Source organism: Oryctolagus cuniculus, chromosome 20, assembly GCF_964237555.1.
Source record: "Oryctolagus cuniculus chromosome 20, mOryCun1.1, whole genome shotgun sequence".
NCBI lineage: Eukaryota > Metazoa > Chordata > Mammalia > Lagomorpha > Leporidae > Oryctolagus > Oryctolagus cuniculus.
In genome coordinates, this window is record NC_091451.1 from 25,041,172 (window position 1) to 25,064,796 (window position 23,625).

At 42.6% G+C, this 23,625-nt stretch overlaps 1 protein-coding gene across 50 annotated transcripts in view; it reads left to right on the forward strand.

The window, feature by feature from the left end:
* The window catches only part of NRXN3 (neurexin 3), a 1,789,124-nt gene that overhangs the window by 1,170,535 nt on the left and 594,964 nt on the right, over positions 1-23,625 (forward strand). The window contains exon 1 of one of the 50 annotated variants that reach the window (XM_008271977.4): positions 17,258-18,437. The exons of 47 other annotated variants lie outside the window; for them this stretch is intronic. In XM_008271977.4, the coding sequence (XP_008270199.2) occupies positions 18,179-18,437 (259 nt within the window). In that variant the 5' untranslated portion in view covers positions 17,258-18,178. Of the gene's footprint in view, positions 1-17,257; positions 18,438-23,625 lie in introns of those variants that run through there. 2 more of the 50 variants (XM_051825981.2, XM_008271978.4) reach the window with 2 other exon arrangements.

The window sequence follows — 23,625 nt, forward strand, 5'->3', positions numbered from 1 at the left end:
CACCTGTTTCCTATAAAGATTCTAGTCAGGATGCTTCTCATATCTTGTGTCAAGGTGGAAATTAAGAGGGGACCCAAGGGCCAAAAAGAGGCCCCATCTAGAAAAGAATGTGCTAGACTATAAGTGATTAGTTGTATTAAGAGGTAGGTGAGATCTTTGAGGGGAGTAATACAATCAGTGGGGCTGGGAAGACAATGAAAGACGTGAAAGCTAAAGGGATGGAGCTTTGATGATTAGTAAAGAAGAGTAGCCCATAATTCAATTCAACTTCTTTTGTTGGACACCTAACTCATCTACTCCAGAAAAGTAAGCAACTCTGAATGACGGCAGTCTCCACAGGCAAGACTGTGTCAATGGAGGACATAGTTACAGGTGCTGATTGCAGTCCTGTTTGGTACAGTCCCAGATTAGAGATCCTGAAAGAGTGCAAGAAAGAAGAGGTTTATTCTGACTTGAGGATTAGGGGATTTTTCATGGATGAGGAAGGATTTAAGCTAAGGCTGAGGACACTGACTGCCTAACGTAGGTAGGGGCTAGAAGCATAAGCACCTTCGAGGAAGATGATGTGAGAGATCAAAGCCCAGAGGCAGGGAGACTGCCTGGAGGTGTGAGAGAATGCCAAGGTATCTGCCAAGGAGAGGATTAGAAAGAGTTGAGGAATAATGGTTCATCTTTGGGAATGAGTTTTCTTCTTCAGCACCATGGCCTCTACTGAGACCCCAAGGGCCCCACTAGGGGAAAGTTGTCCCACTAGTAGGACAGAAAGAGGGACTTGGACTTCGAGAATGTGGTGGCTTGAGGCCACCATATTGGTCAAGAATCTTTTTCCCAGTTCTTGCTTCTCTTCTTGCCCAAATGCAGCCCAGGCCCACTGTATGATGAGAGCGCCAAGGAGGTAGGAGTCAGGAGGCAAGGATGTCCTTGGAGCTCAGATTATGCTTCAGGATATCCCAGCATTGGCAGCAGGAAACACAGGGGAAGGAAATCTTTAGAAGGAACAGGGAGGCTTGGAATGCTGCTTCATACACTGTATGAAACTGCCTTTATGAAAGTCAAGACCAGTCTGTAATTCATGAAATAATCACGAACCCCTGTTCTCTTGGACCTCTCCTGCCCACAACTTCCTGTAAAAGGATACGTGAAGTATCCAGTTCTCTGATTTCTCCCCATGCATGTAAACTTCTGCTGCAGTCTGAATGCCATGGTTGGGGCTGCTTTCTGCTTAGTGAATTCTGATGCAAGAAAAAAAAAGGAGAAGCAGGAAAGAGAGGAAGAACAAAAAGAGGAGGAGGAAGAGAAAGAAGTATCATCTTCATCATATTCATCATATTCATCATGATTTTCATCATTGGAATCTTTCCAAATATTTATCAAAGGCAAAATGCTCACATTAAAAAATTAAAACGCACTTTGCTGTTGCAGGATGTAAGACAGAAGACAAATACAGAGAGGGAGGCAGCCATTCTGAGTGCAGTGCTCCATATACAGAGGATGCCAAAACAGGAAGAGAACTCTGCATTTTAGAGAAGGTAAATGAATATTGACATTCACAGGGGCCTGGACAAAGTGGATGTTTCCTGAGCCAGTACCTGCATGGAGAGGTGCAAATGAGGAGGTGGGTGGCTCTCAGCCTCCACTTCCTTTATTGGCTTTCAGGGCCTGCTTATGTGACTAGTGCTGAGATTCACTGGGCTGGATCTCTGTAGCTACAGGTTAGGAAACATGCCATTATTTTTATTTGAAAGACAGAGTTACAGAGAGAAAGGGAGTAACAGATAGAGATATATTTCATCTACTGGTTCACCCCCAGAAGGCTGCAATGGCCAGGGCTGGGCCAGGCTTCAAAGCTAAGAACCAGGAGCTTCTCCTAGGCCATTCTCTGGAATGTAAGTGGAGCAGCCAGGACAGGAAGCAGCACTGATATGGGCTGCTGGCATCATATCGGGCAACTTACACTGCTACACCACAGTGCCTGCCCCCCAATTCCCATCTTAAATGAGGAACAACAAAAGAAATGGAATTCAAGTCACTCACTACCTCTTGACCATTCCTCAAGTGAAAACACACAAAGACTGCATTAAGATTCATAACAACTTGGAAGCTACAAATAACAGTCCAAATAACATTCTTTAATGGAATTCTCTTGTTAACTACATGTATATAAATTATCAAGTTCTCATTCATGCAATATGACATTTATTTACTATATATTATGTGAGTATGCTTAAAAAATTACCAACTCTATTATCTGAATGAATGTGCTAAAATTTGAGGGTTATGTACACACAGGTACATTTTGGAAAGGTGGAAGGCATCTTTCTGCCCTACTCCAGGTATGAAAATGTTTTAACCTCTCGCTAGGAGGAAGGAAATTTGGATCCTCTTTTTACTTGTGTTTTCAATACATCCTTGGGCACCGTCCCTTCCTAGGATTCATTTTCCTCATCTGTAAGACGAGAGATGTAAAGTCATAAATGTTTCTGAAGTTTTTGTGTGTCATAAAGTTCCTTTAATATCTGAAGAAATTTTGGGCTTACTTTTTCAGAAGAAAAAATATGTGCCCAGACTAAATTGAAGAAGAGTTTAGCAAACCATTTTCAGGATGGCTGTATCCAACTGCTGGAATACGCACAGTACGGCTGCAAGGGGCACATTCACACAGACTTTGTTGTAGAAGACACCTCTTTGGAAGTGTGCAAGGAAGTGGCCCGATTATCCATGGTCCTTAAACACCGAGCCAAGAACTATTGGGCCAGATGAGCTTTAATGTTCTCTTAGATCTGCAAGTCCCTAATTTTACAAATACCACTATTATCAGCAGTTTTGTATTAGTCTGGTTGGGCTATCATTACAAAATACCCCAGCCTGGGTGGCTTAAAAACAGAAATGTATTTTCACAGAGTTTTGGCAGCTGAAGGCCAAGATCAAGGTACTGGAAGGCGAAGTTTCTCCTGAGGCTTCCTCTCTCCTTGCCTTGCAGGTGTTTGCCTTCTCCACGTCCTCAGGAGGCTGCTCTTGCCCTGCCTGAATACTCGTGGCGTCTCCTCTTCTTCTTACAAATATTCATTTATTTGAAAGTCAGAGTCACAAACACACACACACACACACTCAGGTTGGGAGAGAACAGGAGAGAAAGAAGGTAAAAGGGAGAGGGGAAAGAAAACAGAGAGAGACAGAGACAGAGAGAGAGAGAGAGAGAGAGAGAGAGAGAGAAAATCTTCTGCCCATTAATTCACTCCACAAAATGCCCACAACAGCCAGGTCTGGGCCAAACCAAAGCCAGGAAGCAGGAATTCCATCTGGTTCTCCCATGTGTGTGGCAGGAATCCAAGTACCTGGGCCATCATTGGCTACCTCCGAAGATGTAACTCAGTAGAAAGCTGGAATGGAAGCAGAGGCAGGATTCAAATCAGGCCCTCTTAATACGGGATGCAAGTATCTCAAACAGAGGCTTAATCCCATGTGTCACAATACCTGTGCTCTTTGCTTACACAGCCACTAGTCCTACCAGGTTATAGCCTCAGTTATGTCCTCATTTAGTCTCACTTACCTCTTTAAGATTCCTATTTCTTAATATAGCAGCATTGAAAGTCAACATACGAATTTGGAGATGACACGATTCTGTTCATAACAAAATTCCAAGCTGATAAGTACATTATAGGATATAATAGCTCACAATTAGAAGAATCAAAACATCTTTCACATCTCCTCCACATCAAAAACACTCAGATAAACTTATCAAAAATTAAAATAAAATACAGTCAGCTTCCCATGTTCATAGGTTCCACATCTGTTGATTCAACAAACTGATGGAAAAAATTGGGAGTAATGTTGCATCTGAAACATGTACCATCTATTTTTCTTGTCATTATTCCTTAAATTATACGGTGTTAACAACTGTTTAACTGTTCATCTAGCATTTACATTGTATTAGGTATTTTAAGTAATGCAGAGATGATTGGAGTATGTAGAAGATGACAGATGTTTTATGCAAATACCATTTAATGTAGGAAACTTTAACATCTACAGCTCTGAGTATCCATGGTGGGCAAGGAACCTAGGACAATCCCCCCTGGATACTGAGGGACAGCCATATATTATTTTTTAAATGAGAATTTATAACTGATAATCAATATGTGTCTTCTATAATTCTTATTAAAGAGAACACATTTACAGAAGATTATTTAATAATTTAAAAATGTAGTTCTGTTAAGATGTTGTAAAAATAAATCACCTTTGCAACTGGTCAGCAAGAGCCCTGGTTAAGTGTTATGAGTACTTGGTAATAGACTGTGTAAGGGGAAGAAACCATTTTAACATCTACATATATTTTTAGTTTTTGTTTTCCTGTGGGGCATGCATGTAATCATCTTCATGTGATGTGAATCAAGCGACCAGAGACTCTTCCACATCTGGTGAGTGGGGGTGGGGGCAGTTGGGGGTGACTATTTCTGCCATTCCTAATTTTTCTTTAACAATAGTGGGAGAGCAGGGGCTGAGAAGAAAAGGCTAGAAGTTTCTTGTCATTTTTGTATATTTATTTATTATTGCTCCCCCAGTACCATGTTTAGTAACCACCACCTGCTGAGTAACTCCCAAAGCGACAGCCATGCTGCGGCCCACCTCCAGTTACTCTATCACCAGCAGAAACCAAAGGAGAGAAACACTCCAGCCAGGAGAGGAACATTGGAAAACTGCTGGGCGTTCTTATTCCTATAAAACTTCCCCATGACTTGCTGTCTAATTTACTTAGTAATGAGTCAAGCCTGTCAGTTGGTGGTGGTACAGAGTCACCAAGACTACACTGCACACCCTAATAGCATATTGTCCCGGTATCCTTTGCACTTGGGATGCACTGACCTTTCTCTCTATTCATCTCTGCACACTGACAAGGTATACATTTTAGGAAATTACATCTTTCAGGCACGATGACTCCCACTGTGATGCTTTACTCCCACACAACACTCCCTTGGATGAAATGACTCGCTCTTTGCCTGAATTGGGCTAAGATATATGTCACGGAGGACTTCTACCCTCCCATCCCTCTTCCACCCTCCCTTCTGAATTCTCTTCTTGATTCCTAGGGAATCCACAGGAAATACTTTGTCATCTGTATTCATTAGCTTGAAATTAACAGGTGGGTTGACTAAGCCAGGGAGGAGAGAAGTACAGCAGGAGAAATAAATAGCCAGTAAAAGAACACTAACAGATAATAATTATTCCAAATCTGTGCAGCTCTTTATTGTCAGTTGCTGTTATAAAAATTTAATTTTGAAAAACCTGAGAATTTTTCAGTCTGTAGTTAAATGAAGTGCCTAATATCTGGCAATAATCGCTAAGGATTAAAATCCAGATATTTTCATTTCTTAAGTAGAATATGTATATGTCTCTGAACCACAGCATATTAAGCCATTATAAATAATACTCTTCATTATTTAATGATCTGGTTTAAAGGGACAAAGTATGATCTTCTGGCATTGCTTTCTAAAGTCTAAAGATTTTCTTGGGCTCGAGGATATATACATACATGCTTCCCCACCCCCTTCTTTTCTGTTCTCCTATAGCTTTAAGGGAAGCTTCATGCTTACTTCTCTTTTGGAATATTGTCCCTAGACTTTTTAAGTTTTCAAGGATCAAAACTCACAGAGTATCAGATGCATTTTTCTGGCATTACATTCCCAAGTTGGGCAGTACATTTTAAAGCTATAATTGATTTTGTCAGGATCTTGGACTTGGGAGTGATGACTGAAGTCTCAGGTGAACATTTTCTCTATTCACCAAATAGTAAAAAGATTAGTAGAAAAGTTGTGTGTCTACTATGACCTAGAAAAGGAAAGGAGCAACTTTTGAGACAAAGTTCTGGGTTTGGTAACAGGAATACAAAAGCAAACTCATTTATTTGTGTCTCCTAAGTCGCCAGCAATTATATGAATGGTTGCCGGTTATCTGAATATAGAACATATTGTGGATTATACCAGTTTGTATTTCCCATTTCAGTTAGTGAATGAAAGCCATTTGTAGTCTCTAAAGTGTAAATTGCTCAGTAAATCAAGCACAATATAATAAATACCAATATCTAATGAAAATGCTTTCGGCATCATTGAATTCCAATATATGTAATTTAAATTTGTTTATATTAAATATTTTTAACTTTAGTAAATGCAGAAGAACATATATTTACATATATACACACACACACCACACACACATATATATACTAATTATTATCTAATAGCCAGAACTATGAGATAATCATTTGCTTGAGATTTGTTTTATTGCATTACAGAGCAAGAATTTGACCTATGTGTTGAGTAGCTTGTGATGAGAATAGTAGAAGAGAAACAAAAGAGAATAATTTGATCACAGGTCTCTTTCTGAAAGCATCAATGACCTGGCCCTGGCCATTGCATCTGGGGAGTAAACCAATGGATGGAAGATTGCTGTCTGTCTCTCTGGCTTTGAAATAAAATGAAAATAATTAAATAACAAACTTTAAACATAAATTAATCAAAAATTCAGATCAATATCTTAACTAATATACTTGGCATATGTTAACCAAGTACAAACAATAACAACAAAAATCCAACAGCAAAACAAATATGGCGAAGTTCTCACTCATATGACCAAAGTTTGCTCACCTCCCCACCTACATTTCAGAAAACAAACAATGAGGAAATAGAAAGCAGTCATCAGCCCCTTAAGGCATAAGTTAGAAGTTGCATGTATTATTTCAAAGGATTTAGCAGCAGAATACTAAATTGATCACCACAGACTCTTAGATAGGTATCTTGGACTTACATCCTGCCTCTGCCACCAACTAGGTCTGAGTATATACAGGTCACTATCTGCTCCCTTTGCTTCAACTGTAAAATAGGGCAATGCTACCTCTCTTAGAAACATTAAGCAAATGTTGGTTGTTACAGTTTTTGTTTCATTTATTCTTTAAAAATATTGATTGGTTGACTGATTTGAAAAGCAGAGTGACAGAAAGAGATCTTCCATCCATTAGTTCATTCCTCTCCTCAGTTGGCCACAACAGCTAGGGCAAGGCCAGGTTGAGGCCAGGAGCTAGGAACTCCATCTGAGTCTCACACGTGAGTGGCAGGGGCTCGTGTACTTGGGCCATCTTCCACTGCTTTCCCGGGTGTATTAGCAAAGAGCTGGATCAGAAGCAGACTAGCTGGGGCTGGAACCAGTGCTCTGATGTGGGATGCCAGTGTCCCAGGTGTTATAGGCATCAGCTTAACCCACTTCACTGTGAAGCCAGACCCTCTCCTTCTTGTTTTAAAACTATCACAAATCTGTTGGTAGTGGGGATAGTAGTAACAGCAGTAGTGACACAATGGTGTATTTAGATTTATCTATAATATCCTAGTTCCTTTGCTCACCTTTGCCTCTTATGTACCACTCTATTTCCCAAGAATCATTTTCTTCTAACTGAATGCACCCTTTCTTTAGTGCTTATGGCCCAGATAGTCATTGAGTGGTAAGCCTTCTCAAACTTTGGTTACCCAAAAGTGTCTTAGACTTGCTTCTTCTCTTCAATGATTTGTCTAAATATATAAATTTAAATTGACAGACATTTTTCTTCCAATGCTAATCTATATCCATTGCTTTCTAGGCTCTCCTTTAAAAAAATAAATTGATTTTAAGATCTTTAATTTTATTTCTGGTGTTATTTGGCTTCACTGTGGTAAACCAAAGTGTATTTCTTCTATTTAGGAGATTTTAGCATAAAAATTCAAATGACTTGAATCCAAAAAATACCCAGAAATATTTTTAAACCCCCCCCCCATTTTCTCTACCATCTCCTGTAATACTTATTTGATGCATGTTGGACTGCTCATTTGATCTCTCAAAATTATTAATACATTTTGTATTTCTTAAATCTCTTTGTGCTATTTTAGGAGTTTCCTCAGTTCTGTCCTCCACTTCATTACTGCTCTCTTCAACTACATAGTCATAATATACTTACTGTTTTTTTTTTTTTTAATTAGGCTAAGTGACTTGGAGTTCCAAAAAGGTATTGACATTTCTGAAGTCTATCTTTCACCATGTAAATTTTTTCCCTCTGTTGTATCAAAAATGTCTTTATTTAATCATTTCAACCATATTTTGACAATTTATTTCAGATTGTTCAATAATATCACATTCATGGTTTTCTAGAACCCATAGTTCTTGGAACAATTTTCCCATTGTTGTGGCTATTGACTAACATGGTGGATTGTTTTTCTATTGTGTTGTTATTTTTATAAGGTTATTTTCTAGTGATGTTGCTGTACGAGCCATGTCTGTCTAACTCATGAACAATATTCTAGAAGAATACTCCAGCTTGTTATGTCATTGAAATGCTATATGATGTTATACAACCTACTCTCTGTCTCCAAATCTAACTATTTCTCCTCAATATTTAACTTTGTAACAGTTGCTGAAGAGAGAAGGCCTGGCGTTGCTTAGAGAAGAGAGCACAGTAGATTTACTTTCTGTCCCAGGTTTTTCAAGCTACATGTCTTTATTTAGGGGATGCAAGTTTATTTATGTTTAGTATGCCAGGATTTCCTGCTGGGAGTTTAGGTACAGTAGGGCAAGCCAGCCATCGTACTCTTTCCATAGCAATGAACTGTTCTCCAATGAAAAATGATCTCTTAGATTAGAGGAACAGCAGCTGAGTAGGTGTTGCTATTGGGGGAAAAACACAATGTTTAGTATTTAAAATAGAAATGTAAAATTGTTAATATGTCTAGAGATAACTTATTCTGCCTGATGTAATGGGAAATAAAGTTCTCATATAACAATACTGATTAATCTTAGTTTTATAGCAGTCTAAGAGTTTGCACCACAATGTATGAAATTTCTATAAACGGTTATATGTTATACTCTTTGTAGGATCTAGGAATTGTTTCAGTAAGGCCAAAAGATCACATTTAAGTAAATGCAAAAGTAAAAGGCAAAGAAGAATTTAAACATAATCAGTGTCACTTAAACTTGAAGGGAACTTAGAGGACATACTCGATCCACTTTCTTCAGGGTCTCCAATAGACATCTTTTTTTTTTTTTTTTTCCCAATAGGCATCTACTGCTAATATATCTTTTGTGATAGGGATCTCGCTGACTTGCACATCATCCCTTCTCATTTTGTGCTGGCTCCCAATGTTGGAAGGTTCTTCCTTATAATAATTCACTTGTATGTTGTAAAGGGTTTTCTCCCATCACATACAATAGAAATGTTCTCTACCACAGTAATTAAATGCACTCAATACTATTCCATAAACATCCACTGAATGTCTCCTATAGGTCTGTGCCATGCTAAGTTTGAAATAGTGGACATTGTCACCTCCATGTTGCCAATGACAACCAATGAATTTTAGAGACTAGGGAACTTGTCCAAGGTCACAGCTAGTAAACAATAGAGCCATGGTTTGAAATTAAGCTGGCTGGCCCTAGAACGAAGCTCAGATTCCCTAAATAATTTATTTTTGAATCGTGTAAGAAATTCAGATATAACTCAGCTGATAATAACAGAATGTGACATGTGCTAACAGAGTAGTGCTTTAGGAAGATAGGAAAGAACAACTAATTCTGCTTGTCCAGATTGGAAATGGTAGATTTTTGAAGACATAGATATCATTGGTGTTCAAATATTGTTATCTTAATGCTGTTTCATCTATTCTTAGAACAGACTGTTCCTCTAATTTATGATATAAAATTACAATTCCGTGCTTCCTTGACCTTATCATCAGTTTTGGAAGGTGCTGAATCCTTAGTACTACTGAGAAGTATCCTTATTTCCCGTCTTCCAAACATATCTGAATCTTCTTAGATAACATTTTGTACCTTCTGTTAGGAGAACATTTGTTTCATTCTCCTCCAAGATGGCTCTGTTAAGTGAATATAAGACACATAGTATTAAGGGGAAGGTGACCATTAATTTAAATTTCTGTCCCTCTACCTTGAATGAAGTATTCTTCATAGAATATGAGGCAGGGGCCGGTGCTGTGGCGCAGTGGATTAAAGCCCTGGCCTGAAGTGCCGGCATTCCATATGGGTGCTGGTTCTAGTCCTGACTGCTCCTCTTCTGATCCAGCTCTCTGCTGTGGCCTGGGAAAGTAATAGAAGAAGGCCCAAGTCCTTGGGCCCCATACCTGCATGGGCTGGCTCCGGATCGGTGCATCTTGGGCTGTTGCGGCCATTTGGGAAGTGAACCAGTGGATGGAAGACCTTTCTCTCTGTCTCTACCTCTCTGTAACTCTTTCAGATAAATAAAATAAATCTTAAAAAAAAAAAACAGAATATGAGTAGGAAAGACCCTTGAGCAAGGTGGAGGCTCAAGCTAAGATATTTATAGAATTAAATGATAGTCTTACAAATTGGATCCAGTGGGTGTTTTAATATCTGCAGAATAACCACACGGAGTATACTGAACAAAAGAAAAGTCCTGAACTCTTCCATAATTTAATTAATTAACTAAAATTAAGTATGGTACTTATTTAAAACTAATGATACTATTTATTTAATGTTCCTCTGTATGTCAATCCAGCCATTAGAGATAAAGAATGTGGCTCTCAACATGTGTTTCCTCCCTTGCTTTTTCTTTTTCCTCCCATAGAATATTGTGCTGGTTTTTTTTTTTTTGGGGGGGGGGGGGCGCGGTTATACATTGAAAAAGTTGGCCCTTTTCTGAGCCCTTGGGGCTTTAACAATGGAAATGACAGTAAAAGCTGGACTTAAGGTGTGCCTTCTTTAGGAAGCTCTCAGTAGATGATTTCTCCCACTGATAATCTCCTTACTTTGTCTTCTCTGCCTGTTTGAAAGAGTTCAAGGCCAGGTACACAATAAGGAGCATCCATTTATATTCTTCTTTTCAAATATATCTTCTCATGGATCCCTCAAAACCATCCCATAGGGTAGGGATTATTCATAATTACACTCCCGAGGAAACAGGTTCATAGATATTGACACAACTTGCTGAAGCTCATGGTGCCAGTAAGCAGTCATCTTAGAATCTGAACTCCAGTCTTTAACATGTAGAGCACGTGTCACCCTATAAATCCCTTCAGTGGTTCGTCCCTTTCCCATGCTCTATTCTGTGTACATTATTTAAGTCTTTGTTTTAGCACTTACCACATTGCATTTGGAAAGCTGTCTATATGGTTAGCATTCATGGTTTGTCTTTATTTGCTTTGGACTGATCATCTCTTGGTGTCTTGAACTTCAGCAGAAGCATAAATTTAATGTTCATAGAGTAAATGAATTGGTGCACCAAAGTGGAAGACTGATACTGGATTATTTTTGTACTGAACCTCATTCAGTGGGTACATTGATAAAAAAAAATTTAAAAATTATCGAATAATAATGAAATATTACCTAAATGGAAATTATTAAAGATTTGGAAGGCATTTCTTCTACAGAGAAGACTAATTCATTAGAATATTTAATATTTATTTTTAAGATTTATTTATTTATTTTAAGGTCAGAGAGAGAGAGAGATTTTCCATCCTCTGGGTCACTCCCCAGATGGCTAGGCTGAAGCCAGAAGCCAGAAGCCAGGAGCTATTTTTGGATCTCCCGTGTCGATGGCAGTGGTCCAAGCACTTTGGCCACCTTCCACTGCTTTCCCAGGCATATTAGCAGCTAGCCACATTGGAAGTGGAGCAGCCAGACCATAAACCAGCACCCACATGAGATGCTGGCATTGCAGGCAGTGGCTTTACCCTCTATGTGACAATGCTGGCCCCAGAATTTGTTTTTTGGGAGAAGAATGTGAGAAAAATAAGACATGGAAAAGAGAGGCAGCCAAAGAGCTTTTCCAGATCCCCAGGGACACTGGAACCTTGAGATCTCCAACCTGGAAAGTAATTGCTTAAAAACAATGGCGAGTTCTTGCATCTGGTATTAGTTGGCAGACAGCATCCAGTGAGATGGGGAGCACCTAGGGGAGACTTTTCTTTTTGCATTTTGGAATTTCTGGGGGCGTTTTTGTGGACTTCCTCCCCTGGACATTTGTAAAAATGAGAGAAAACTCTCAATAGGGGTAACTCTTAAGGAGTTAGCTGAATAAAAAGTAGTTAGTAATACTAATAGTTATTCACATTCATGGATCATTTTCTATGTGTCAGGCAGTTTATACTTACTTGATATATATTAACTATTTAAATCCTCAATACAAACCTATCTGATGGCTGATATAAATACACTCGTTTTATGGATGCAGAAGGTGAACTACAAAGAGCCTGAGGATCTTGCCTACATATTTCATAGCAGCTAACAAGCAGAATCAGGATTAGAACATAGGCAGGCAAGCACCAGAACCCAAGAGTGAAATCTGCATGCATTCTCTAATTGTCCTCTAAATCATTGATTTGACAATTTACCCTGTAAACATATAAATGAGATTATTCTTTTAATTTATAAAACATGTTTATTTTACTTGATTCCTCAAAACTGAATAGAGATTTTCAAGATGCTGTGGATGGATAGTTGAGATCTCTGATTCCCAGTCTAAGTTTAGAGAAGATTTAATCTTGAGTGTAAACTTGGTGAAGATTAACAGGAATATACATGTGCTAATCTCTCTGAGAACTGTCTTTGAGTAGAAGAAAAAAAAACCTGCTTCCATATTAAAATAATTCCACCTGGGGCTGGCACTGTAGTGTAGTGGGTTAAGCCACTATCCATGATGCCAACATCCAATATAGATTACAAGTCAAAACTCTGATCCTCCAGTTCCAATCCAACTCCCTGCTAATGTGCTTGGAAGAGCAGTGGAAGACAGCCCAAGTACTAGGGCCTCTGTATTCCTGTGGGAGACCTAGAAGAAGCTCCAGGCTCCTGGCTTGGGTCCAGCCCAGCCCTGGCCATTGCAGCCATTTGGGTAGTGAACCAATGGATGGAAGATCTCTCTGTCTCTCTGTTCTTCCTTTCATTGCTGTAACTCTGTCTTTCAAATAAATAAATTTTTTTTACAGATTTATTTTATTTATTTGAAAGAGTTAAAGAGAGAAGTAGATACAAACAGGTCTTTCATCCACTGGTTCACACCCCAGATGGCCACAACAGCCTAGCTGGGCTGATCCAAAGCCAGGAGCCAGCCAGGTCTCTAACCGGCGCCCATATGGGATGCCGGCGCTTCATGCCAGGGCTTTAACCTACTGCGCCACAGCGCCAGCCCCAATAAATAAATCTTAAAAAATTTCCTTCTGGATTTTGAAAGAAGCTGGCTAAGAAATAACTTATATTTTTCTTACTATTAAAATATGCAAATATTCTTACAACTGTCCTAGCCCTTCTGATTAAATTTAGGAGATTTGGAAAATTTTCTAGAGATTTTTCTCAACATCCAAATCTGTGATATCCCTCTTGCAACCACAAGGAGGACAAGGGAGTAACTATCGATGTTTAGGAGAAGGATAAGTTAAAGAAACAGAAGCAATACATTCTCTAAGCTATACATTTATACAAGGATGCCCTGTCTTTTTTTAAGTCAAATACATTTAGGAGTGATGTTTAAAAGAATAAAGTGTCTCTTTTAAACCCCCAAATGGAAAATATAATAAAAACTTGCCTTTTTCAGGATGGCTTTCTTAAATAAATGAGGAGAAGGATGAATTATGTGGCTATCAATAAATCTACTGACATATAATAAAGCAAAGTTGGACTGTTTTACGGAGTCACTGGAACCCTTAGATATATTTATGGCCATATTAACAGTCACCTGCACGTTTTCAGGACTTTCATTTCATTTCTTATTAGGAGAGTTTGGTTGTTGTGTGCTTTTTTTTTTTTTTTTTGGTTTTTGTTTTTCTCTCCCTAAACTGCCTTTTGGAGCCCAACGCAGAAGGAGAAAGGAAGGGTTTCTACTCTCTTATTATGGAAAAAGAGGATTTACACTGAAGGGCTCAGGGCAGAAACAGAGTGCTCCGAAGCCTTTAGGTCTCCCTGGGTCTGTGTGGTGGTGTTATTCCCTGTCTGCCCCACCAGCAGCATGACAGCTGCCTCCTGCTGGCCGCAAAGACTGACCAAGCAATCTGAGCACATGGGTTTTTAAAAACTGCATTTCTTTTAGAGAGTTCAGGTTCCAAAGAGTGTGATGAGGATTCTATCGGGTTTATTCAGGTGGAGCTAAGTGTGACTGTGGAATCACTGACAGTTTTCAACTTGAAATCTATAGTGAGCACAATGTTTTTACATCTCCTTCTCTTCCATATTAAAAGGATACTCTCATCATCCTGTCACCACACACTTGATTCCCAAGTATTCTCATGCAAGGGATCCACTGGAGAACAGAACTTGGGTGAAAAGAGGGGAGCTGTTGATGCTGCTATAGGTGATGAGAAATACCTCTGCTGGATTTCCAGCTACAGGTACTATTTAGAATATAACATATAAATATATTTAAAAATGTATTTAATATGTTAGCCTAATGCAAGTATGGGAATTTGAAAAGAAACGTAACTAGAGGGGCAGAAAACATGAAAAAAAATAAATATCATCTTACATCGGAGAAGGACATGCATTTTGTTGGGATGGAATGGAAGCAGTAAAATCAGTCTTGTCCTCTGATAAATGGTTTTAGTATTCAGCTGTGCCACTGAAAGAAATCTGCCTGATGAGGATTCACTGCTACTTCTTTAGACATTTAAAAAAAGTAAATAAATAAGTTTTAAGGGTGACAAGTAAAAGGAATGGTCCCAGGTGGATGTACCAGCAGCATGTCCAGGCTTTGTGCTGCATTAAGGATTTATTTTCACTTTATTGCCTAGCAGAGAATTAATCAGAAAGCCTACCCAAGCTTCCCGTGCTCCTCAGGATGAAATCAGAAGAGTGTCCAGTGCTCAGTGCCACTTCAGAAAAGCAGGAAAACATTAGGTGTGTAGGCAGTGGGCTTATCAATTCTGGAAAGCTTGTCTCTGGGGATCGATGCCACTAAAGTCAGATACACGTGCCATCAAAACTAATAGGGGAGAAGATGTGAGCCCGAGATAGGCACGATTCAGTGGGTTTGTTCATTCAGCTCCTACAACGTGCTACTCCATGTAGCACACACAGGTTATGGAGGAAAACGAGACAGGGGCTCAGACTTCAGGGAGCTTACAGTAGTTTTTGAGGAGGAAGACTATTAGCAAATACACATATGAAACAGATGCAGAAAGTGGGGATGACAGTGAAGAAAATGAAATGGATCATGGGCTAGATAGAACACCTCTCATGGGTGGTGGTGGCTCATTTTAGATGCAGGCCCGAAAGGGCCTCTGATAGGGTGGTATTGAAAATGCATTGATCATGTGAAAATCCTGGGGGGTGGGGGGAGCCTTCCGGAGAAGAGATACCAGCAAGGTCCTGAAGTCTTTAGGATGGGAAAGAGCGAGGCACATTTGAAGAGCAAAAACGGAGGTCAGAAAAGCAGAGTTGTAAGGGAACCGCAGAGCAAGGCCCATGCCCGGTCTTCTAGGTCCCTACAAGGCCCCGATGCAGGCTGAGTAAGTCCAAGGGGCAGTGGGGGATCCCTCTGGTGATTTGAAATGAATGAGAACTGTGTACTCTGAGAGAGGCTACTTCGGATATTAAACTCCCCCCTGATTTTCCCGAGAATAGCCTGAGACCCTAATCACGTCCTTAGCCATCAGCGATTTTCGGGTGGTTTTTCTAGTGATCAAAGAGTGTGCTGCCACTGTCAGGTGCCGTCTCCTGTAAGACCCCTCTCCCCTCACAAGGAGGCATTGTCCACATTTTATAGAGAAGAACGCGAGCGGAGTTGTTGAGTGTCCATGGGTGCATTGCAAAGGTAGGAAAGACCTTGACAGAGGGCCTCTTCCCTCTCAGGCTGTGGCTTTGGGTCACTCTGCTGCTGAGAGCCAGGACACTTAGGATGCCCCTGCGCACCAATCACCAGACACAACGGGGCTTTAGAAGTCCGACTTCAGAACTAGAATTCAGGTCCCCAGCAGGAGAACCCGGTCTGAAATGGACTTGAGATTTGACTTTGCAGGCAGGCACATCTGGATGGGCAAGAGCCTGATCAGTTACAGAGACAATGCTACTTTCCCAACATCTCCATGGGACCTCTTAAGCCCAAGGAGTTTGAAATGGCCATTGAATGCAGTTAGATATACAAGAAATGCTATAGGCTCCTTTTATAAAAAAAAAAAAATGCCACCTGCATACAATATATACGCTATGATTTAAGCAGCAAGCGTTCTTCCCCCAGTCTCCCCTCAGTCAATGTAATGGGCTTTTTTTAACCAAGGTGCGTGGACAGGAAGGAACCAAAGCTAGCAAGTCCAGTCTGGAAAGGAGCCGGGTCTGGGAAGGTTGCCCGTTGGGTGTGCACCGCCTGTTCACCACGCGCAGTGGAGCAGCCAAGGCCACCTGGTCCGGAAAGTCATCACTCCCTGGCTGAAGCCCAGATCAGCCACCTCCTGGCGTCACAGATGGCCACTCCAGCTCCCCCCTGCAGGTGCAGCGCGGATATAAACACCGCGCTGTCTTTGGTGCCCAGCGCCCTGGGGACTTCACCCACCTGGGGCAGCGCGTTGGAGGAGGCAGGTCCGGGAGAGGCGAACCACTCTTCGGCCGACGGACCCGGCCCTCGCCCCGTCTAAAGTTCTTGGTCCAGGACAGCTGCCGCGGGCGCTCACCTCTGGGTCCTGAATTCCAAGAGCCTCCTTTCTGCCACGGGTGGAAGCCGCCTCCTAGCTGGGCCGCCAGCCACGGAGCCTGGCACCCTCCAGAGTCCCTGAGCCACCCCAATCTCTTTCACTTTGCACAAGCAGGAAGCAGATTCCGCTCCATTCGCCCTGCCGGTGGAGTCCTGGGGATTAACCCAGGGAGAGGCGGAGCAGGTGCGCGCTGCCCGCAGCGCTCTCGCTGACTGAGGGATTTATTTTTCTTTCTATCTGGAGCTAGTAGGGCCTTAGCGGTCCATCTTTTCTTCTCCAATTGTAAAAGGCACCTTATTCGCGCGGGAAGGTGCTGAAGGCGGCGAGGCGTGCGTCCGCCGGTCTCACCCGCACGCGCGCGCTCGGGCCAGGTGGGAGCCGAGCGCAGGGAGGGAGGGCGGGCGGGCGGTGTGCGCGGGAGGCTCGCGCGGGTGTATACGAGCGTGTGCTTGAATGGGGAGGGCCGGGATTCCGCTGCGCTCGGGCCCCTCCTTCCTCCCGGAGCCAGCCAGTCCCTCGGCAGAGCGCTCGGGCTGCACTGATTTGCTCTCGGGAGTGCGCTATTTGCATAGGACTTGCCCATTTGTGAATTTAGCTCCCCAACTCCTCGCTTCACTTCACCTGTGCCTCCCTGGGCCGCGCACTTTGCAGGCGCCTGCCCGCTCCCTCCACCTTCTGCCTTCTGCCGGGCACCTCTTTTCGTGCTCTGCCCGATTGCGCCCACCCGCCTCCCTCCACCCCGTGCCTCTTGGTTAGGGTGGCAGCTAGGTCTGCGCGCCTCTTTGCCTCCGGCTCTTCTTCTTCCCTTTCTCTGGCTGCTGCTGCTGCTACTGCTGCTGCACTTCTTCTATCCGGTTGGGAAACCCAAGAAGCAGGCGGCTGCTCCATGGCGCTCGTCCAGGACACGCAGGGTTAACAGCCTCCGCGCCAGCCGCCTAGACTCCCAAGGAACAGAACTCTTGCACCTGCAGCTCCTTTGAGCCCGGCAGTTCTGCATTACATCGCCTGGAAGTGGAAACAGAACGGGGGAAAAAATGTTCCAACTCCGTGGATGTTGGGGTAAACTAACCTGAGCCTCCCAGGGTCTCCGGCTGTCGGCTCCTCTCCCTTCATTTGCGCCTTCGCCTGGAGCGTGCAGTTCAGTGATCAGGCTCGAGGTGCCGGGAGCTCCGCAGTAAAGCTCGCGGGTCCGCCCCTGACATGTGTGGCATGTCGGGGCTCGCTCGGAGGTTTGCCAGACCTGGGTGGACTCTGGCATCCTAAATATCAGCTTCGGGAAAGGAGGGCTTTGCCCTTTAGCCTTTGCTTTTCTTTTCTTTCATTTTTTTTAAGTAGTGCCTTTTTTTTTTTTAATCAACTGATTCATCATTATCTTGGAAGCGTTGGAAGCGCTTATTGTTTCTCTCCTTCTGAAATTCAGGCAACTCTTCCTCCTATGATGGGCCCCTGGGCATCATGAACTTCATTATTCCTCATTGGCAGGAATTCGAACTGCCCATCTGTAGTGGTCCTGTGCGTTGACCATGCACCTGAGAATCCACGCGAGACGGAGCCCTCCTCGCCGGCCGGCCTGGACACTCGGAATCTGGTCCCTCTTCTGGGGATGTATCATCAGTTCTGTGTGGAGTTCCTCTAATGTAGCTTCCTCCTCCTCCTCTTCCTCCTCCTCCTCTTCCTCGCCGGGGTCTCACTCTCAGCAGGAGCACCATTTCCATGGCAGCAAGCATCACTCAGTGCCTATTTCTATCTATCGCTCCCCAGTTTCCCTTCGAGGAGGGCACGGTGGGTTTCTCTGCTCTTTATCCTTTTTACTGGGGGCATAGCAATTCCTTCACCCACTGGCATTTCAGGTAGTGTTGCCGGGGATGGGAGGCGAGCACCAAAAATTGAATTTAAAATGATGAAAAGCATTGCATGTGCATGAAGGATAAAAAAAAAATGTCCGCTATCTCTCAAAGGCTAGTGTTTTCTGCCCCTAGTCCCCATTTTTCTCTAAAGGGCTCTCCTGAAGGTAGCTCCTTCATTCTTAGCTGCAAACACCACTCTCTCCTTTGCAGCCTTCCAGTGGCTGCACCCCCCCCCCCCCATAAGGGCAGGCAACTTGTTAGACAAGTCTGGAAGCTGCTCTTGGGAATGCATTCACTCACCTTGCTTTCACCCTTCCTAACTCCGTCTCCTTTAGGAGCTAGTCGCCGGGAAATAGACAGCAGGAACCAGGTCTTCTGCCTGAACTTGATAGAAATGTCTGAAAGTTGTCTGTGTGGCAAAGGTCAGTGGGGGAGTCCCTGAGTGTCAGAAGAAAATAGAATTAGTAGCTAGTGGCCATTATGGCTCATTTTCACAGCTTTACATTTGCCTACATGTCTGGTGGAAAGAGCAGCTCTCACTGAACCTGTCCACCTAATCTTGTTCACTCATCGAGAAAGCAGTGTGTACGATAAGGCTAAGTACATTTATAATGTACCCAAGTGTGAAATATTGTAACTTTAATTCCAACATTTATGCAAACACTATTTCAATTAAAGATAGCAGGCATGGGCTGGTTCACACAAATCAACGCATCTTGAATGGCTATTGCGGGAAGAGATCTATGGCTCTTAAAATACATATTCAGCTCTGAGCAGGCTGCCTTTAAAAGGATGATGTCTGCGGCTAAGCTAGGAGCTCGCTGTAGTAAACTGTTCTAAAGAAGGGAGCCTCTGGTTTGTTTACTATGCACTGGATTCCGACTGTGGGAAGTATAGGTACCACAGAGATGTAGATCAGAAGCAGAACAGCCCTCCCCAGCCTGAGCGTGACCACACCAGGGGGTCTCTGCCTTTGCTTGTATTTCAAAGACCCCGTTCAGAAAGTTAACTCTTCCCCCAGCCTTCTGGTCATGGGCTCTGTGCAGCCTGCAGTGTTAAGTGGGAGCACGTTGAAAAATGCCAGCACACACTTCCGCTCTTCAGGACTGCCTTTACATTTTATTTGATGGAGTTGTGAAGGTTGGTGGAAGGGGATGCTGGGGAGGGGACAAGGCTTCATCTTGGTGTGGATAGGGTTGTTGTTTTCTCTGTGGCTCCTTCCAGGTCTGGTGTAGGCTCTCTTGAAAAAAGTAAGAGCTATGACCACCAACCAAAAAACTGTTTCAGTGAAATGGAAACTCTTATCTCCCAAGGAGGAATGGGAGTGGGAAGGGGGGGATGGGAAAGGAGGAGAAGCGGAGTAGGAAGTGGGGGAAGCCAGATAGCTATTACTAATAGCTATAATTACACGAGGAAACGCTCAGCGATAATTAGCTAAATTTTGCTAATTAGTGTAAATGATCAGCAGGGAGATGGAGATTATGCATTAGTTAGAGGTTAGAGGCTGACAGGATCTGGGTGGTTTTTGCTCAGGATGGAAACAGTTAAAAGCAGCTGCTAGTGAGTGATGGAATTTGCAGAGCCGCACTACCTGGGTGTTCCTGGGTTGCTCTCTCCCTCAGCTAAAGGGGCTGAGCCTTGCACAGGTTAAATGTGACTCCTCACTACTTACCTCATTGCTTCAAGGATTGGCTGCACAGCATCCTCTAAATCTTTTTGACTGGTTCTCAGTCTGGTTTCTCATTAACCTGCATCTGATAAGATTCAGTGTGATAGAAATGGAGAACAAAATTAAGCAAATGGCCAGAGACCCAGAAAAGACCCTGCAATCACAGGACTCTCTGTAAAACATGGTGAGCTCCATGGTCTGGCATTGCTCAGATAAAAAGACCCACAAATTAACTCTTCACGATCCTTTTTTAGTCCTAAAATCTGACCCCATGAATTTGGGATCTGGAGAGTGATTGTATCAATATCAAGTAGGTCCTTTGCATATTTAATTAGTTTTTAAGCTTGAAATCAAGAGAATCAGCAATCAAGATAACTCAACCTCTGACTCCAACTCCCACATCCCAGCTGTGCCCTTTCACTTCTCTGTTAAAAGGACCAGGAAACCTCACAGAGCTTTGCTGATGCACCTCTCATTCACACTTGGAATACACTTGTTTGCCTGTAGTCCTAGGCAAGGGTATAGCTCCCAGCAATCATTTAACAAATCTTTTGATGGAGGTGGTAGGAGTCATAGCACCATGAAACTGATGTTTGTTTCTGATCACCCCACTGCCAGCCTTGTTCCAGAATTAAAGAACGTGCTCTCCAGTGTCTGGGAAGAAGTAAATGCCCTTCCTTCTGAGAGAAAACACAAGAACCTTTTATGAAATTCAGAAAGTTTTTTCTTTTTAACTCTCCTTGCTCCTCTTGCCCATGTCCTGGAAGAAAAGTCCTCAGAGCTGCTGTTCTCAGTTGTTGCCATCACGACTCCTCCCACCCCCACCCCCACCCTCATCTTGCCACCCCCATGGGATTTACATTTAGTGGGTTCACATTAAGACAGATAGAAGAAACCGAAATCCCCTGGAGAGGCATTACTATACCCATATTTTCACCCTATGCTTAGTTGCAGTCTTTAGCAAACTGATTATGTTACAGATTTGCCTGAAGTCTTTATCCCAGGGCAGCCCAGGGGGTCCTGAGGTCCTTCTGGGGAAACTAAGACCACACTCTCCTGTGTGTCTCCTGGGGTATTTCACGTAGTACCTGGTTAGGTGTGTATGTCAGGAGAGAACTAATCCCATTCTTAATGGGCATCTAGGGGACTTGTGCTGTCCCTTCTTGTAGATTTCCCAGCCCCCTTCATGCTCATTTCTATTCAGCATCACTCACACCACCTCTGTGTCAGGCAGTGTACTAGGTAGACACTGTGTGTTCAGCTAGGAATCTTTTCAAAAATGTTGATTACCATGATGGCTAAGTGTTTCTATTTTAAAAAATGCAGGGGGTTTTTGTGTGAAGAATCCAGAGCCCTAGCCACATTTATTAGTATAAAATCTAAATGTCTCATAAAATGTGTTTACATTCTTCTGTTATGAAAAATATCCCAATAGGATATTTTAAGCATTGGTTTTACATCTGTTTTTTAAATCTTACATTTATCAAAGTATAGGCTAGTTTAGTGGTTAGGGACATATAAATAGTGAAATGTATTTGTTTACCAGCCTTCAGTTGGTAAGGGATTTCTGTATATTTTTGCCTTCTCTTTTCTTCCTTTATTTTTATGTTATAGAATTCTGATGTACATCTGCCTGAAAAAAAGTTTTCATATTTATAGTTTTAATAGAAGTTTTCTCTGAGGGTCCTAGCCATGGTACATATTTTACATTTTATCTTCTACAACATAGCAGACTGTCCTCGGTCTTTAGAAATTTGGGACGACAAGTGTAGAACACAGAAAACTTCACTTTAAAGAGATCCCAGCACAATATTTTTTTGGAAGGTCCCTTGCTCAGAAAACAGTTGCATTTGTAAAGTTGCCCAGAGTCCCATTCAGACCACCTTAGCAGAAGAGCAGGTGGTGGTCCCACTTGCAGCTCCTTAGCCAGGAGTTCTTCTCCGGAAGAAAATAGCCTGCTGCTTACTTATCAAAGGGACCTGCCTCTGAACTTTGGCCACCACCAGGCTGGTTTTGTGGTGAGCTATGAGCACTTTCTTCTGCTCAGCCAGCTGCTTTCTAACCACTTTCTTTCTGCCTTCCTTCTTGGGATTCTGGGCTCTGAATAATTCATTGTGTTGGTTGACAGATAGAATGATAAGATTTATATGTCTTTGGCCTTGGTGATGAATTAATTAAATCGGTTTCTTCTCTCTCTCCTCTAGATGCTTTGTTTTTCTTGTCTAAAATTTGCCAGCATGTGATAATTTGGAGAGTGACTTCTTAAAAAGGTCTCTCTGGGAAGATAACCTAGTATAAGTATCTTCAGGAGTTTGGTCATGCATCATGGATCATTCGGTGGGGTGGAGGTGAGGGCTGCTATATTATAGGAAGAGGAGATGAGAGAACAAGAACAGTTCCTTTCAGGAAAAAATAAAACCTTCACCAAACTGGCCAATGGATGGTATTTCATAGCAAAAATTTTAATTATTTTGCATTAGGTTTTGAGTCTGGAAGAGGTGGCATATTCCATTTTACATTTAATGACAGAATTGATAAGAGCTCAGAATGTTTGCTTATCTCTGAAGGTAAACCTTATACTTGTTCATACTTATCTGCTTGCATTAGTTTTCTAGGGCTAACAAATACTACTGACTTGGCTTTAACAGCAGAAATGTATTTTTTTTTTATGGCTCTGGAGGCTACACGCCAAAGATCAAGGTGTCAGAGTTGGTTTCTCTTTAGCTTACAGAAGACGATTTTGTCATGGTGCTGCCATATTGTCTTTGTACCATACACTTGCTTCCCTGGTGCCTCTTTGGGTATCCTTATTTCCTCTTAGAGGAACACCCATCAGGTTGGACCTGGGTACACTCTAAAAGTCCCCCTTTAATTTAGTCAACTCAATTTGCTTTAAAGACCTTTTCTGCTTATTATTTTATTTCTTTTTTTGACAGGCAGAGTTAGTGAGAGAGAGAGACAGAGAGAAAGGTCTTCCTTCCGTTGGTTCACCCCCAAATGGCTGCTACGGCCAGCGCACTGCATTGATCCGAAACCAGGAGCCGGGTGCTTCCTCCTGGTCTCCCATGCAGGTACAGGGCCCAAGCACTTGGGCCATCCTCCACTGCCTTCCCGGGCCACAGCAGAGAGCTGGCCTGGAAGAGGGGCAACCGGGACAGAATCCCGCGCCCCGACCGGGACTAGAACCCGGTGTGCCGGCGCCACAGATGGGGAATTAGCCTAGTGAGCCACGGTGCTGGCCTAAAGACCCTTTCTCCAACTATAATCCCATTTTGAGGTACCAGGGATGAAGGCTTCAGTGTATGAATTTTTGGGGTGCAGCCTTCAGCCTCTACTCCTCCTCCTCTTCCTCTGCAGGAGGCAGCCCCTGAGAAAGACGTAAAGCTCAGGCTTCAGCCAATCTTTGCTGAAATCACCCTTTCACAATGGAAACGTGAATGGTAGCAATTTCCAA